Source organism: Megascapheus bottae, chromosome 6, assembly GCF_031878675.1.
Source record: "Megascapheus bottae isolate mThoBot1 chromosome 6, mThoBot2.hap1, whole genome shotgun sequence".
Taxonomy (NCBI): domain Eukaryota; kingdom Metazoa; phylum Chordata; class Mammalia; order Rodentia; family Geomyidae; genus Megascapheus; species Megascapheus bottae.
Genome location: NC_143514.1, coordinates 26,054,605 through 26,073,557, shown reverse-complemented (window position 1 = coordinate 26,073,557; position 18,953 = coordinate 26,054,605). Strand labels below are relative to the sequence as shown.

General features: G+C 35.5%; 1 protein-coding gene and 1 pseudogene across 4 annotated transcripts in view; both read left to right on the top strand.

Moving 5' to 3' along the window:
• Positions 1-18,953, top strand: part of Prkacb (protein kinase cAMP-activated catalytic subunit beta) — a 110,865-nt gene that overhangs the window by 43,183 nt on the left and 48,729 nt on the right. Inside the window, exon 1 of one of the 4 annotated variants that reach the window (XM_090334531.1) lies at positions 13,032-13,150. The exons of 2 other annotated variants lie outside the window; for them this stretch is intronic. In XM_090334531.1, the coding sequence (XP_090190657.1) occupies positions 13,141-13,150 (10 nt within the window). In that variant the 5' untranslated portion in view covers positions 13,032-13,140. Of the gene's footprint in view, positions 1-13,031; positions 13,151-13,435; positions 13,742-18,953 lie in introns of those variants that run through there. One more of the 4 variants, XM_090334532.1, reaches the window with a different exon arrangement.
• LOC150061587 (large ribosomal subunit protein uL23 pseudogene) lies at positions 5,403-5,873 on the top strand (annotated as a pseudogene).

The following is an 18,953-nucleotide window of genomic DNA, read 5'->3' as shown; positions in this document are numbered from 1 at the left end:
GGCGGGGGCGGGGATAAGGTTGCCCCTCCCTAGAAGGGCAAAGGTGGCTGGGCTGCTTTAACATTCTTGGCCTTCCACAGTGGGGCGGGGAACTCAGCACATTCAAGATGATGCCAGTCTTTGCTCCCCTTAACAGTCTAAGCACTGTCCTTCAGCTTTCTCAAGGCTAGGGCTCTACCACTGGAACCACAGCACCACTTCTGGCTTTTTTTTTCTTTTTTTTTGTGGGTCATGAGGCTTGAATTTGGCCTGGGCACTGTCCCTGAGCTCTTCAGCTCAAGGCTACCATACTACCCTTGAGCCAAGCCCCACTTCCCATTTTCTAGGTCCTTTTGTTCCTGGGCTGGCTTTGCCCCTTAATCCACAGATCTCAGCCTCCTAAGTAGCTAGGATTACAAGCATGAGCACTTCTGGCTTTTTCTATGTGTGTGGTACCAAGGAATTGAACCCTGGTCTTCGTGCATGCTAGGCAAGCACTCTACTACTAGGCCAAATCCCAGCCCAATGCTGGTTATTTTTTATTTAGAGCATTATATGTTAGGACTGCCATCTACCCATTTTAGCCTTCTAGTCATTTCTGGGATGACAGGTTTGTGTTGTCATACCAGGCTTCTTCCACTATGACTTAGTCTTAGGGACTCTTCCATAAAGACTGGCCTGGAACTACAGTCCTCACAGTCTCGGCCTCACACATAGTTCAGGCTGCCTGGCATAGCTATCAGCTCTGAAGACATCTCAAGAATTGTTCTGTTCAGGAACCTCAATTCTCCAATTCTCAGCCTCTCAAGTATCTAGGATCTGTAGGCCTGAACTATTGGTACTTGGGTTATCTTTTACTCTTAATAAGACTTGTTTTATAGTATTAAAATTAGTTTACTATCCTTGTGTTGCACATGTCATCTATGATTTTGAACTCTATGAAGTATAGAACATGTCTGTTAAATTTGCTATTGCTAGCATAATTTTTTATAAATGTTGAGTTATTTGTTGTATTGTCATCTAGCACAAGCTTCCTCTAACTTTTTCCTATTGTGAAAGGTCTAAGAGCATTAGCTTAAAATAGCAAAATTTTGACCTGACCGTGGTGAACACTGTATTGCAAATTTTACCTAGGTATTTTTAGTGTTATCCATGTATTTTTATCATGATTTTTAAATAAGAATTGGATTATCCAACAAGCTTTATAGTGAAGCTGAAGTGTTTGGCATATTAAATGATTTGAAACTGGAAAATATTTCTATGGGCTATGTAACAATATGAAATACAACAATAGACTGCCTACTTTCATTTTGGTGGAAAAGGTGTGTGTGTCTGTCTGTTTGTCTGTGTGTCTGTATGCACACACGCGCATTAAGCCCAGCATCATTAGCATTACCCAAGAACTTGTTACAAAAGTATATCAAAAGTCATCAAAGAGTATCAAATATCATCTAGACCTCGGAGTCAGGATATTCATTTCAACAAGATTTCTCAGCTGATTCATATATACACTGAGTTTTGAGAATCACTTATTCTATAATAACATTTTAGTCTGAGTGCATATATTAGAATAAGGAAATTTGGAAACTATACAGAGCAACAGAGAAAAGAATTGAAAGTTGTGTAAGATCCTCTCAAGTGGTTGCCACTGTTAACTTATTTTTCTGTTTTTTTAAATTTATACTATTATATTAAAAATCTCATAAACACCCTTGTAGCAGTCTTTGTACATATTCAAGATTGTCATATTTTGGGAACAAAGTTAAAGAATCCATTCAGAGGACACTTAGATTAATTACAGATACTGATCTTTATGAATAATGCTCAACAAACCTGAGAGTTCAGGAATCTCTCCCATATACTGATTGAATTTCCTTTTACTATATAACTAGAAATACATGCAAAAGTGTTGCATCGTATGAAAAATTAGAGGATCCCCTTACTGTTCTCTATAACAGATGTATTAATTTCTTACCACAATCTCAAGTTGCCTTTACTCTGGCATAGTGACACATAGATAATGCTAACACTCAGGGACCAGCTGTGACTTCACAGACAATCTGGGTTGTGTAATAAGTTCAAAGCCAGCCTAGGATAGAGCTCCCCTTTTCCACATCCTCTCTAAAAGTTTATAGTTTATGCTTTTTTTATACAATAGCTAGACTATCGGGAAAAAAAGAACTGTTGATATGATATTGTGATTTTGATCGAAACTTAAGTGATCATTGGGTATAGTGAGCATTTTGTTATACATACCTGAAAATTCATTGCCCAGACATTTTTCTTGTGTTTTTCTTTCTACTAGATTTACACTTTCAGTCCATATGATTAAAGATTTAACCTAATTTGAATTCATTTTATAATGATGTAAAATATGGCCTAATTACTTTGAGTGTAAATATCCAATTTCCCCACACAATTTATTAATTATAGGTGCTTGAATTTATGTTTGGACTCTATTACAGTATTCCATTAGTTTGTATTTTTATTCCAATGCCGTGTTTGGATTACTACAGGTTTTTTAACATATTTTAAAATCCGTTAGTGTGCTGGTTCCAGCTTTGTTCTATGTGTTTAAGTTTGCTTGAGCTACTTGGGGGTATTTTGTGGTTCAAAACAATTTTTAGGATTGTTTTTTCTCTTTGTCTGAAAAATAACAAATTGTTAAGTATTATATAGAAGCAAATTTGATAACTTGGAGAAATTTATAAATTCCAAGAGAAACTATTGTAGGATAAAAAGGGAAAACACTGGAAGATGAAAGAAGAGGTAATTATTTTCTGAATATGACTAGTTGCCCAGAAAATAAAAATAAGAATTGATATCAATTGGGAAGTTTTTACACAGCTAAAGAAACTGATTCTGATTTACCAGAATTGAGGGACAGCACATAGAATGGGAGAAAATCTACACCAGTTGTTTAATTCATCAAAGATTAATGCCCAAAATAAAGTAGGAGCTCAAAATTAAACAACACAAGAACAGTCAGTAAAATGACAAACTCTCAGATATCTAATAGAAATATGAAGAAATGTTTACCATAAGGGAAATAACAAATCAACACTAAGGTTTCATCTCATTCCAGTCACAGTGTCAGTCATCAAACAAAACAAATACATTCTGGTGGGAATGCCAGCTGGAGGAAAGAGTAAAGAACTATCATACATTTTTAATAGGAAAATAAATGAGTACAACTGCTATGGAACTCACCATTGAATATCCTTCCCCAAATTAAAAATAGACCCCACCAGACTTGTTTTGGGTACACGTTTGAAGGGATGTAAATCAATATACGAGAGAGATATTGCATACCCATATTTATTGTCAATACTGTCAACTATGGAATCAGTGGAGATACTAAACAATCAATGGGTGGATGAAGAAAGTATATTACATGTACATCTTGGAGTATTACTCAACCTTGAGGAAAATGAACTTAGGTTATTTGCAAGAATATGAGTGGAACCGCTGGAGATCATCCTGTAGAGCAAGAAAAGCACATTCTACAAAGACAAATAGCATAGATTTTTTATTTTTTATACATGTGTGAGCCTAGACTTGAAAGATAGATATTATAACTATGGGACTTTTTGAGGGAAGGAATAGGGGAAGGAGAAGGAAAGAATGATGGGGGTGAGCAAATAATATTAAAATGTATTGTGTCTATGTATAAAGACCACATATAGTATCTCACCAAAAGTTATGAAACAATAGGAAGTGGGAGGATAAGGAGCAAGCAATAGAAGGGGTTATCCTGACTGAATTATATATGCATATATAACTTAATGCAATTAATATATACTTGAAAAGAAAATCAGAGCCATGCGCAGTGGCTCACGCCTATAATCCTAGCTACTCAGGAGAATGAGATCTGAGGATTACTGTTCACAGCCAGCCTGGGCACTAAAGTCTGTGAGACTCTTATTTCCAATTAATCACTGAAAAACTGGAAGTGGTGTTGTGGCTCAAGGGGTTGGGTGGTAGCCTTGAGCTGAAGAGCTCAGGGACAACACCCAGGCCCAGGGGTAGGCAGTAGACTTGAGCTGAAGAGCTCAGGGATAGCGCCCAGGCCCAGAATTCAAAACCCAAAACCGACCAAAAAAAAAAAGTCTAAACCGGATCTGTTGGTGGTACCCATAGGAGGTGAAGGCCACTGGATAGTGAGTGGGGATTGATTCAGTCGAAGTGCTTTGTGTACATGTTTGAAAATAGAACAATTTAATGTTTTGAAATTGTTTTAAGAAGAGGGAGGGGGGTTAAAAGAGTGGTGAAGTGGATGAGTTTTGATTACATTGTACATGTTTGGAAATATCACAGTAAAATTCTCTGTGCAATTAATATATATCTCAACAAAAAACCATTTTCATGAAAAGATCATACACCATGATCAAGTCTGATTTATCTGTGGGATCCAAGGAAGCTCAATATGAAAATCAAGTGAGATATTATATTGCAGCAAAACTAAGGATAGAAATCCTGTGATTCTCAGTGGATAGAAGTGGGCATTTGACAAAATTCAACATCCTTTCATGATAGAAACTATGAAAGTACTTTGAAAATAAGATAATAAATTGAATCTGAAAGAAAGTCATGTTTTCTGACAGGCTAAATATTCCTTGCAAGTCCTGAAATAATGTTTGCTTTTGGAAAGCTCTGCTGACTAGTTATTATCATTTAACAAATATGGCACATTTGTTATAAATAGGGTCTCATCTTTTAAATATTCAAAGCTGACATACCTGTTTGCTCTAACTAGCTGAATAAAAGTAAAATTAAAGTCTACTCTGATGATCTAATCTTTAATTTTCTCAAAACATCAGAAAAACTGTTTTCAGACCATGTTCCCACAGAAGAAAAATATAGCAATACAAATACAAAAGAAAACCATCTTCTATAAACAGTATTGTACTGTCTAATGGTCTCCAGCCTTCACTTGGATTTGGCTTATAATCAACACATTCAAGCCTAAATCAGCAACCCAGATCTCCCTTTCCTTTGATAAGAGCCTCTTCACAGATTCATGACTAAAATTCACCAAAGAGGTTCTGGTAATTCTGAACTTCTGGAAATATGGATCTAGATTTTGATTCTTCCCTTTCTGAATTCTTGTTTTAGTTTCTAGGCAAATCTACTTATCTTCTTCCCCTTACTTAGCTCTGTTTACCAGTTTTGAGAAGGAATAGTCATTACTAAGCCCCAAAAGGTTTTATGAGAACATTTCCCTAAGGTAATGATGCATACTAGCATTACATTTACATAATTAAGTTACCCACTGAAGTGATTCTTTCCTCAGCAAAGACCTGCATCAAGCATATTGTCTCTACCTTTGTGGATAAGAGCTTGGCTTTAAAAAATGGAGTCAGTTAGATGCCATAGCATTCACTCACTATACGTATAAAATCCAGTGATACCTTTACACCAAGATGGTGCCGAAAGCAAAGAAGGGAGCTCCTGCCCCTCCTAAAGCCGAAGTCAAGGAAAAGGCTTTGAATGCCAAGAAGGCAGTGCTGAAAGACATCCACAGCCACAAAAAGAAGATATGCACTTCATCCACTTTCCAGCGGCCCAAGACCCTACGGCTCCAGAGATAGCTCAAATATCCTCGGAAGAGTGCTCCAAGGAGAAACAAGCTTGACCCCTATGCAATTATCAAGTTCCTCCTGATCACTGAGTCAGCCATGAGGAAGACAGAAGGCAACAACACACTTGTGTTCATCATGGATGCCAAGGCCAATAAGCATCAGATCAAACAGGCCGTGAAAATGCTCTAAAATGACATTGATGTGGCTAAGGTCAATGCTCTGGTCAGTCCTGGTGGACAGAAGAAGGCCTATGTTCGACTGGCTCCTGACTATGATGCTTTAGATGCTGCCAACAAAATTGGAATCATCTAAACTACATCTAGCTGGCTAATTATAAATATACATCTCTTTCCCACTTAAAAAAAGATCCAATGACAATTAGTTAAATTTCTGGATACACAACCATTCCCACAGTTCAGTTTTAAAATGTTTCCATCACTCCAGAGGATATCTTTATATCCAAGTGCAACCATTATCTACTCTTAACCCAATCTCACTAAACACTGATATACTTTCTGTCTGCATAAATTCTCTTTTCTAGATACTTTATATAACTGGGATTATACAACATGCATGTTTCTGGCTTCTGTTACTTAAAATAGTTCTTTTGTAGTTCAATTTGGATAATTTCCATGTGTACTTTAATAAAACATTCTTTTGGTGTTAGATGCTGTATTATATGAATGCCGAAGTTTCTTGGTGGTGTTATTCATGTTGTTTATTCTTGCTAATTTTTATCTTGTTTTCTCATGAATTATTAAAAGTATTGAAATCTCCACCTGTAATTATGTTTCAGTAGGTGCTTAACCACATTTATCACAGTAGTTTTTGTTTTTTTTTTTTGATTTTGCCAGTCCTGGGCTTGGGCTCTGGGCCTGAGCACTGTCTCTGGATTTTCTCAAGGTTAGGGCTCTACCACTTGAGCCACAGCACCACTTCTGGCTTTTTTCTATGTATGTGGTACCGAGGAATTGAACCCAGGTCTTCGTGCATGCTAGGCAAGCACTCTACCACTAGGCCAAACTCCTGGCCCCTATCACAGTAGTTTTATTAGATTATAATGGAGTGAAATTCCTGTCATCTATCATTAAAAAAAGTTTCATAATTTCATAGTCGAATAAGCATTGTGAGGAGATTAGGTTAAGAAGCTCCAAGATGGGATTCATGTACAGAGAAGAGGGCAAAAAGATAATATATCCCTCTCTCATTTTTTACATATAGTAAAAACAATGTCTATATACAGGAACCTTGGTCTTAAAACTTTCCAGTCTTTAGAATAATGAAATAAATGCTTTTATGTGACTGAGGCCACATGATTGATAGTAATTTTTATTATAGTAGTCCAAGCTAGATAACTAATCCATATTTAAGCAGGCTCACTAATTTCTAGAAGACATGAAACATACAATCACAGAAAATGTAAGTGAGGTGTAGAGTTAGGTCTAGGGTCAGCTACTTTACTGGATATTTTAGGATCTTGAATTCTTACATTTACTAACCAATTTAAATTAATGGTTCCCACAAGTATCCAAAATTTCAGGCTCACAGATGGTGTACCCTGAACACTCACAGATATTAACTCTCTCTGCCACCATATTCAGTGACCAAATTTGTTCTCCTGTCCATCTTTCTTTGTTTAACCTCTGAATATCTGTATGAATATTTAAGGCCCTGTTTTCTCCATTCTGACCCAACATTGCACAATCTGGAATTTCATCCTGAAAATGCATTCGTATTTAAATCTAGGATCAAATATTTGTTGTGTGTGTACTTATAAATCTAGCCAGACTAGATAATATGATAGAAACCCAAAGAAACAAAGGATTGCTTCTTTTTCTTAATTATGTAAGAAGAAATCAGGTAAGTTCTCTTAAAAGTTAAATGTGGCATAGGATACTAAATAAGAGATCTAAGCTGAGAATACTGAAATGGAAAATTAACTGTATCCTGAGACAATCCTTCAAGGTAATATTCTTGCATAGCAAAATAAATTATTATCTCAACAATTTTTGAACCCATTTTTTGGATTGAGAATATGTTTAATTCTGACTCCAAGAAACTATTTCTAAAATGTTAGCCTCCTGTGATTCACATGCTTTTTACTGTAAAGTAAGTTAATTCAATGAAAACCTGTTGCAGGGATGGGCAGAGCTCAATGGTAAGAGTGCAAAGCCTTGAGTTCCATCACTAGTACCACTCTCTTATCCAAAAGACTATTGAAATCAGTAATTAAAGCAGTGTGCAGAGACAGACATAGGGATCCAAAGTCTCCCACTCTTAAAATTAAGGTTGTAAAAGAATATTACATGGTTACTCTGAATCTAAACAAAGTTTTAGACTCATGATAGGATTATCTTTGCCATAGGGAAGAAAGATGATTAGTGGTCCCCATCTTCATTAGCTCAGAGACCCAATCGTGTACCCAAATTAAATACTGTTGTCAAAATGACCTCCAAAAGAAATATTCTGCACCATACATTCTTATGTAAGCCATATACTTGTGAGTATGCATTGATTCATTGTTCCACAGCACTCACTTTTTTTTTCCTTCCTTGGGGAGGGAAGAAAAATCAGGACTTGTACTTATAGACAGGCACTGTACAATTGGAACCATAGATATTGAGTTAGGATCTTGCTTTGTCCACACCAAAATAATCAGAAGAAAACCATGTTCACAGATGAAAAAACTTGACGTTATTAAGATAGCAGTGTTGCCCAAATTGATCTACAAATTTAGTCTCAGTCAAAATACTTGTTCCTACTTCCTGTTTTTACATGTGTAAATGCAAGGGATATTTTATAGACAAAGTAGCCAAATTTAGAGGACTGCCTTAATATAAAACTATAATTTAAAAAATCATTGTGGTACTGGTGTGAAGACAAACACACAACACTGGAATACATTTCAGAAGCAGACACACTTATAGCCAATTAATTTATAAAACTGTGAGGACAAATCAAAGAGGAAAAGAATAGTATTCAATAAATAATGTTAGGAAAAGTAAATATTCATGTTCAAAAAATTGAACTGAGGACTGGGAGAGTAGCATTAATGGGAGAGTGCTCGCCTAGCATGCAGGAAGCCCTAAGTTTGATTCCTTCATACAATATACACAGGGAAAAAAAAAGCCAGAAGTGGTGCTGTGGCTCAAGTGACAGAGCGCTAACCTTGAACAAAAAGTATCCAAGGGCAGTGCCCAGGCCCTGAGTTCAAGCCCTAGGACTGACCAAAAAAAAAAAAAAACAAAAACAAAAAAAAGGAACTAAGCTACATACTGGTGGCTCACATCTGTAGTTCTAGCTATTGGGGAAGCTGAAACCTGAGAGTTCAAAGCTAGTCCAGGCAGGAAAGTCTGAGACATTTATCTTGAAAATGAAACTGTGGCTTAAATGATAAGAGCACTATAGCTTTGAGAAAAAAAAAGTGCAAGGACAACACCCAGGACCTGAATACAAGCCTCAGGATTTGGAAACACATATACATAAACATATACAAACACACAAACACACATGTGCGCGGTCACATACACACACAATTGTTATTCACATTTTTATAGTGACACTGGTATAAACTCATTATTTTTCCAGATGTATAAAAGTATGGTACATAAAAATTATATACATAATATTAGATGATCATTAACAACTATGTTCTTGCTTTATGTATTTTCTATACTATACTGGTATTCAGTGTTTTAGAATACGTTCTTTCTGAACATAAATACTATATATATGTGTATAAAATATATATGTATGTCAAGTTTTCTATAAAATAATGTGCCAGATTATACCAGCAGCACCCTTATATGTTTCCACTACATCTCGATTGCATCATTTTCTTTTGTGCTTGATTTTATCTCATTTTTTTGTTCCTTGAGGCCCTAATTATACAAAATCTACTGGTAATGTTGCCAGTTAGAGGACATTTCAAGTGACTGACTTAGAAATAAAAATAAAAGTGACTAAGGGTGACTTAAGTGAGAAATCAGTAATGGGTATTGCTTTTAGTTGGACATGACCCATGCCAGCACAGCCATGATCTTGAAGAACCAGAACAAAGAGACAGAAGTTATTAAAGGAATCTGTTTCATTGTAGACAAGAAAACTAACAGAAGTTCCCGAAAGACCTACAGAACTTTGGGAGAGACTTGAAGTGACTTGGATTGAAATCAAGCACAGAAGAATATCTCTTTTAGACCATGATAATCATACCCAAAGCCATATATATAGAGAGAGAAAGAGTGGGGGGAGGGAGGGAGGGAGAGGTATATATGTATATATATGTGTGTGTGTGTATGTGTGTGTGTGTGTGTGTGTGTGTGTGTATTTGTAATATTTGTAGTGGGAGATTGAATGAATTTACTAGGTGGTTTCAGTGAGGGAAGAATTATTCATTACACGCCATGATAGTGAGTGGCGAGTCTGAAAGTGCTGCTGTGATGACAGCTGAAGAAGTGGAAACCACATAAATAGTTTCCAGATTGAGGAGGACCACAATAGCTGGGATGACAATCAGGTACCCCCTGTCCAGGTTCTTGTACTGGGACAGAATCTTGCAAACTGTTAGAATCTCCGCCTCCCATGTAGCTAGAATGAGAGATGTGCATCAAAACGCCTCGCTATTGGTTAAGAAAGCAGTTTCATGAACTTTTTGCCCTAATTGGTCTTGACTTGCAATTCACCCAAACTCACCCTCCTGAGTAGTTAGGATTATAGGCATGAGTCATGTTGATTTTTTCTAATTGTTAAAAATATTTATTTTTCTTTATAGTTGCTTTACGACTTTTAACATGCATTTTATCAGTCTCAATTTACATGATTTACTTCAGAGAAGTACTGACTTAATTCTAATCAAATAAAACTACATTGAGCCAATTATTCCACAATTTTTCTCCAAATTGGTTTTATTTTTACATGTATTACATCATCTGTTTTATAGACCTATACCCAAATGTTCAATGCCCTGGTATTGATCCTCAGTATTGCTTTGTATGTATATGTACACATACATAATGATTATGTGTACACACATGATCTGATATTTTTGCCTATGATAGATGTCCTCAATTATAAATTCTCTAGGGGAATTTCTATTTCACCTTTGCTTTTGGAGGATACTTTGCCTTGGTGAAATTATTAGTAGAATATTTTATTTAACACTTTGAATATATCATTTCAGTGTTTTCTAGAGTCTCTTTTTTTTTGAGAGAACACATTATTAGTTATATTTTCCCCTGTATGTATTTGGTCACTTCTCTCACTGCTTTTAAGATGTTTTCCTTGTCTTTATCTTTCCACAACTTGCATGTGAGAACTCTAGGTATACATCTCATGGTATAGTTCATGAATTATGAGTTATTCTTTTCTTATAAAGTGGGAATTCTTTAAATATTCCATTGCCCTTTATCTCTCTTCTCCTAATTCTCATTATAAGTATGTTGATAACCTTTCAACTCTACAGGTTTCTATGGTTGTGCTAATTTTTTTATCTTTTTTTCTGCATTCTCCATGTTGGGTATTTAAAATTAATTTATGTTTAAGTACATTGTTTTGATCCTTGCCCTATCAGATCTACTGTTGGACTGAATGAGTTTGGTTTTTTTCTTATTGACTTTTCAAGTCTGTAGTGCGTGCATGCGTGCATGCGTGCGTGCGTGCGTGTGTATGTGTGTGTGATAGAACTTGAACTCTGGGCCTGGGCTCTGTTCCTGAGCTCTTTAGCCCATCCTACTCCTTAAGCCACAGCGTCACTTCCACTTATCTAGTGGTTAATTGGAGATAAGAGTCTCACAGACTTTAGTGCCCAGCTGGCTTCGTACCACGATCCTCATATCTCAGCTTCCTGAGTAGCTAGAATTACGGGTATGAGCTGCCACATCCAGCTGTTTTTACGTTTTGACTTTTAATAAGGTTCTCTTTTTATGTTGAGATTTGTTTTGCATTTGAAATGTCATTACTATCATTTTACTTTAATTTTTATATGTACAGTATCCTTTGGATTCTCATCATGCTTATCATACCAGTTTTGAGGTCCTTCTCTGAGAAATCCTATATCTAAACCCATCAGGGACATTTTCTATTGATCATTTTGATAAAGTACACAGATTTCTGTCACAAAGGAACTCCCTAATGTATATCTAGCAGCTCTGGATTTTATTATTTTTCTTTTTTGAGGATTGGTTTTGTCTATTTTATTTTAGTAGCTTTCTTGATTATAACACATAGAATCTAGATCCTCCATGATATATGACTACTGATATCTCAATTCTGATTTTTTTCGTTCTTCTAGATTTTAATATTTTTAATCTACCTACTTGAAGATTGCTTTTTACTGCCATGGCTTAGTTGTACAAGTAGATGCTTTTGCTATAGAGGAGCACACTGTGCAGGCATTTTTCACGACGGTACTAAATAGCTTCTCTACCTCTCCATGGAGTCCTCTGTGGCCTCCTCCATGAGGGTCTTAGCCTCCTACTCAGCCAGAGTGTGGAGAGTTTATCCAGTCCTTCTCTGTCTCAGTTCCATTTTTCCTATTGAATTTCTTGCTAAGTCACCAGTCTGCTGCCCTCCCTACCAGGGTCACAACCTTAGACTGATAGAGCTGGCACTTCTTCCACTATTGTCTTCCACTTTTTTTTTTTTTAAGAAAATAGTAATACAGAGCTTAAGTTTTTTCAGTACAAATGGAGTCAGCTATCTAGCAGTGAACTGTCTACTAGTTTTCATAACAAGCTTCACTGGGTAGGGAACTGAACTGACTATGCTGTGAAGGAAGGGGGAGTAGCCGGGGCAGGAACGTCACAAACTCCCAGTGTTCCCATGCAAAGCTCAGCAGTTTTTCATGAAATGCTTCTCAAATTGTTGTTTATGATTGCTGATTCTCAGAACACTGAGTCATTGTTTCTGACAATTTTGCCCAGCTTCCTAGTTGTTTCTTAGGAAGAATTTCTGATTTACTACTCTTGTCACCAGAAGTCCTGCCACACCAGACAACTTTTAAAGCAGAAAATTTACTTGCAGAAGTTCTACCTGAGAAAGCATAATTCTCTAGATCCTGTGTATGTGTCATCAGGATTCAGATTTCGAGTCTTAGGGATTGGGATGTGCTCCACCCTCTAGTCTGCCCACCTTTGTTATACAACCTGTCATAATCTTGTTTGATCGGGGAATTTTGCACCTCTGTAATAATTGCCAGTAACTGTGGTGCATTGTGTACTTTTCATACCACATGGATGGCATTTGATACTGCTTGTGATGCTGAATCCAGTGGAAGTTTATAAATAAGTTCATCCATTATTTTCCTTCATAGATATACTCTCTATATAGTGTTATGTTTCGTTCTTCCATCCTACAAAATGTTTAAATGGTTAACATTTGTGCTGCAGTAAATGTAGCTTTTTGGCTCATGAAAAATGAAAGCTATCAGCGATCTGGGCAATAAGATTCATCGCCAATAGTCACTAGCAACAGCACACAGCATTTTAATATCAGTGAGGTCCACAGCTAGCAGTAAGAGCTGGTGTAATTGAAAGACGTTTAGGTGCAATCATTGTGCTGTTTGTTCCTTGCCAGATTCAACATGGGATTGTGTGAGTATTTGAAGAAAACAGCATTATTTTTTATATCTTTGAAAGAGATGAAAAGGGTAGATTGGTGCTTAATTTAAAGAATATGGTTATTTTAAAACCCTGTGGCTTTAGATTAAAAGGTATTTTATTTGTTTTGGTTGATTAAAGCTTTAGAAAAGCTACTGCTTGTTACAAGTGAACCGATAATTCTGGTCTAATGTTGCCGTGGTAACAACTCATGCTGATATAATGAGAACATCTTATACATCCTGGCTCGAAATTTTCTCCCTGCCATTTTGAGTTGTTGTAGAGGTATATGAAGGAGGCGAGAATAGCTAGCTTGAAAGAAATTCAGTTGTTATATGCATCTCTAGCATGAACTGAATGTTTACTACTGATATCTCATGCTGGGCAGTTATGCTTCGTTTGTAGAAGCTTTTCTTTTAAAACAAAAGAAAGCTCTTTTCATTTTCCGTGTGCTGCATGTTCCAGTGTATGTGTTTACACCATTGCTTCGCTTCTTCTACCTCTAGAGATTAGCATAACTCCCTTTGCTGCTGGATTGTTGTTTTGAGCAATATGTTTTGGAAAGGTTGGTTTTCATCATGAGTGGTAAGTATGCTCTCTGAGACTCTTCAGCTAGATATTTTTTAAAAAATATTTATCTATAAGCAGAAAAACATGTTTAAAGAGATGCTTAGAAAAGCCACGACCAGAGTGAATTACATTTTATGTTGATGCTTTCACAATTAAGCATTAGAGTAAATTGGTTTTAAAAACCACTAAGAACTGTAAATAATTAATGTCATTACTAATAGTAGCAATGACCAGTTTTTATGGTTTGATTTATTACATTCATTAGCCACTGCTCTTAATTGTTGTAAATTAGTAAGTAGAAGACCTTAATAGTTAATTTTATTTTAATATCTAATCCTTAACAATAAGCTTAACTTTCCTTTGGTTAGTTTTGTCATCCATGGGTTATATATTTTTTTTAGTCTACTGGTCTTGGTAATATGATGTGGTCGAAATTTTGTTGATATTTTTGGTTGCTTTTAACTATGATTTATTGAGAAATAGGTATCAAATGATGAAATAAACATAAGCATTTTGGCTGTGGAAGCTTTGTTAAAAATTTTTATGAAATAGTTTCTTTGAAGAAATAATTTATTAGACTAAATATGTTTGTGATAAATATGTTGGTGTTATTGTGATTTACTTTATTAAACCAGTCAAGAAGTGTTTTTTGAAAGACTATACTACAGTAGATACTGCAGCTTATCACAAGGCAAAAGCTGTTCACTTCAAGCCAAACCTGCAGCTAAAAATAGATATCCTGTTGTTAGAGTGAGAAATGTTTGCTTAGAGCATAATTCATTAGCATTTTTTTTACTAAAAAAAGAGGCTGTTTACAAATTAACCTTTGATTCAGATATAATTTTTGGCAAAAGTGTTATATCGTTTCTCTTGTAACATAATAGTCCTATTTATACTTAAAAGATTTAGAATTGGAATTCCAAACCCGAGAGAGTTCAATTTGTGGTATATCATAATAAAATTCAAAGTCAATGAATCTTTTCTAGAGATCCCTTTATTATCACTAATAGGTATTTTTATCCAGCTATAGAGTACATAAATGTTATAGAGTGCTATTGGATATTAATGGAACATTTTCACATGTGAAATATTAAAAATGACTAGAGTTGTGTTTTCCCATTATCAAGGTATATATTTCTGATCTAGTGTTGTTGATTTTATAGTATTAGTTCAAATTAACATGTTAACATTCCTTAGGATTTCTATAGATATAAAAACTGAAGATAACTGATATCATTATCTGGTTAATTTACTTGAATATATGTTATCTCATTGAAAGTTTAGCATAATTCCTTATAATTTTTAGACAGCTAGTATGTTTTCTGGAGATCTTACAATGTGGTATGATGGTTTTAGCTGAAGAAAATGTTATTGCTCCACTATTGCTTGATTTTTCTCTCAGCAGAAAGCAATAGATGAGAGATAGTTTTTACTTTCTGTGACAGATGTTTAGCTTTTTTTTACATTTCTTTTCTAGTCCTAGAAATTCTAAAAACAATTACAGCAAATAATAAATAAATATTAACTTTGCAAAATTGTTCAGTTTCAACTACTTTTATGGTATGAGAAATTAAATGCCTTGGCCATTTAAAGGATGGAAATTACAAATGAAGTGTAGCTTTATTTGTACAAAGTAGGCAAATGCTGGGCCTTGTTATCTTAGTTGTATTTATATGCATGTATATATGCAAATAACTATACATCTAATCTTTTTTCATTTCTATTCCTAATTAAACGTTCCTTTCTCTGGGAATCTCTTTGGCCTTCTTTTCATATGTATTTTCTGCACGATCTTATCCATACCTACATCTTCAATCACTGCTTGAATACCCAATTCAACACTAAATTTTCTCTTTCCTTCCCCAAATCTATTCCTTTCTTATTGCTTCTGACTTCTGTTGATGATCTCACAGCTAATGGAGGGTGTTAAAACAGAAATTTTAGAGTCATTCTTAAATTGTTTACAACCCGCAGAAATATACTTAGTCATCCATTTCTGTCAATTTGACATAAGAAATGTCTCAAAAATCACTATTTTCTCCAATCTCATCATCGACAGTAGGAATTCTTTCAGATCATGTATTCTGTGTATCTTCTTTTTTTCAGCCTGTTTCTCCAGTTAATCAGTTTCATATTCTCCATATTTTCTTTTCACACTGAAACTGGTAAATTGCAAATATTCCCATTCTTAACTCAATATGATCACATCAAATTCCCTATTGACACTAGAATGAAAATCAAAGAACTTAGTTGATCGTATAGTCAGTGACCTGCATTTCTTGCTTTTTTTTTAATCTCCTTCATGAATTTTGATCTAGCTAAATAAAGGTGGCCTTGTAATCTTTCTGTATTTATATTGTCATACCATTTCTGAGCCCCACTATGCTGTTAATTGCTTGTACTCTCTTGTCTCTGTACTATCAAAGCAATCTTATAAACAATAACTTTATTATCTAGAATTACATATTTGCATATCTGTTTCAATCTCTAAATTTCAACTCCATTAGTCAAAGACAGTGGCTTGTTCATCTTTGCTTTTCCAGTGGTAACTTTACTATTCCAAACATGAATATCCCTAAGTGAATGAGTAAATATTATTCATTTCAAAAATAAATATTAACATTTTTGTTACATCATCAGTGAAATATATCAGTTGTGTGCTTTGGTTTAGAAAATGCAAAAAACCATGCCCACATCAAATTTATAGACTGACAGTTCTAAAAATTAAGAATCTGAATTACAGCCATCTAAACTTCTGTCTTTCTTGAATTTAAAAAGTTGGTTGTTGAAGATGTAAAAAGAATCTTAGGGGCAGGTGTTTGGCATAGTGGTAGAGTGCTTGCCTAGCATGCATGAAGACCTGGGTTTGATTCGTTAGTGCTACATACATAGACAAAACTGGAAATGGCCCTGTGGCTCACGTGGTATAGCTGTTGCCTTGAGAAAGCCCAAGGACAGTGCTCAGGCCTTGAGTTCAAGCCCAGGATTGACCAAAAAAAAAAAAATCTTTATCCTCCTGTTCTAAATTTTTGGTTTTCGACTGTTCTGTAAAGTTTTTGACCTTGTTAAGTAAGCAAACTTGGTAAAAGAATACTAAAGGAACTCTTCAAAAAGTCAGAAAAAGTCTCTTAAGTCCTTTTCATTTAGAAAAATAATAGCAAATACTCAAACTGGTTTAGGCCAACTAAAGCCCAGGTATTTTCATAATACATTTATGGAACTCAAAAGCCAAAATGTAGAAATTGAGCCTTAACAACACCAGTGATGGGATTTGGGAAGCATCCTGCTCAGATTTTCTCACTGCAATCACGTGACATGTTTATGTTCTTTTCATATCTCTGTATTATCCTTACTGTGTATGAAATAGGTTTCTCCTTCTGCAAGATGGTTTTTAATCCTCTGTAGTACGTATTTGTAGGCTGTGTACTTACCAAATTGACTGGTATAATAATACCAAAATCCTAGCTGTAGAGTGGACTGGAGGAGATGGAGAAAGGGTAGTCAACAAGTGTTGAGTTACAGTTGTATAACGGAAGTAACTGCTAGTGTTCCATTGTTCCATTGAGTGATTCTAGATGATGATACTGTGTTGCATATTTATTTAGGTGACTTTTAATGTTCTTGCTGCAAAGAAATAATGTTTTAGGACATTGATACTTATGCTGATTTGAAAGTTATGCAGTATATCCAATGATGAGGACATCATATGGGACCTCACTAATATGTACAGTTCTTTATGTATCAATTTAAAACCTCCCAAACAAGAATTCTCATTGGACTAGCTGCAATTGAGGGCAAACCTCTGAAGAAGGCATTGGATCTCAAGAATATCTCAGACTTGAACACAAGCACTGAATTAATTTCCTTTTCTAGAACATGACTGAAAATATGAGAACAGATTTGTGAAAACAGTACAGTAGTCCTAGAGTTAAGGATATTTACCCAGAAATAGAACTGACAGATTTATTTTGAGTAGCTTGCCTTTGGGAAAGAAAGAAATATTTCACCCTCACTTAGCAAGATGAGGCTCATAAGACTGTAGGGTAAATGAGTGGAGGGTCACAATACTAATTACTGTTGTTCTTAAATAGCTACATTGTGACTACTAAGAATATTTTAGGCTACTTCAGGTTGGAAAAAAGTAGGTCTCTCCCCACCCCAACAAGCTCTATTAAAACTGGCTACATTGTAGTTTCTGAAGATCTTTGAATTATTTAATAATGTGACTATGGATAAGACGAAAGACTCTTGTTGACTCTATTTGCATAGGAAATGAGAGTGTCCAAAAAAAAGCATCACCTGATTTGGGGAATATTTCTAATAATCTTAAAGTTTATCAGTAAGCTGGGCGCTGGTGGCTCTTGCTTATAATCCTAGCTACTCAGGAGGCTGAGATCTGAGCATTGTGGTTCAAAGCTAGCTGAGGCACTAAAGCCCAGGAAACTTATCGCCAGTTAGCCACCAGAAAACTGGAAGTGGTACTGTGGCTCAAGGGGTACATTGGTAGTATTGAGCCGAAGAGCTTAGGGACAGTGCCTAGGCCCAGAGTTCAATCCCCATGACCAGAAAAAAAAAAGGTTATCATTAGTCTGGGATTTTAAAAAAATCAACAGCAACGTGGAGCTTACAGGAGAAGTAATGTGGCTGGTATAGAGGCTCACACTTGTCCTTTTACCTACCCAGGAGGAAGAGATGGGGAGAAACATGATTTGAGGCTACCTGGGCAAAAAAGTTAGTAAGATTATGTTGCAACAAATAACACGAGAATGATGACATGGGCCTGTGATCTCAGCTATGCATAAAACAACGTGGAAGGTGGTTCTTAAAGGCCAGTCTGGGCAAAAAGGCAAGGTCAACCTGAAGAACAAAGCTAAAAAGAGGTTACAGTATAACTAAAATGGTAGAGTGCCTACCTGACAATGAGAGACCATAAACACCCCAATACCGCCAAAGGAGGAAAAAGAGGGAGATTTTGCAGTATTAAAAAAATTAAAACACCTTTAAAAGGAAGAGAATGAATTTATATTTAGAAAATATTTTTGTAGAAAGGTTATAAACATAAAAATTATGGGTAACAACTCAATTCTTTAGAATGTCAAGGAAAGATGAGCTGACTCAGGAGAATAGGGTGAATACAGCTGGCTGAAAGGTAGGTAGGATTACAGAAAAAGTGTAATGTCGTGACAAAGAAAGATGATAACATAATTGATGTTTGCTGAATAGAATG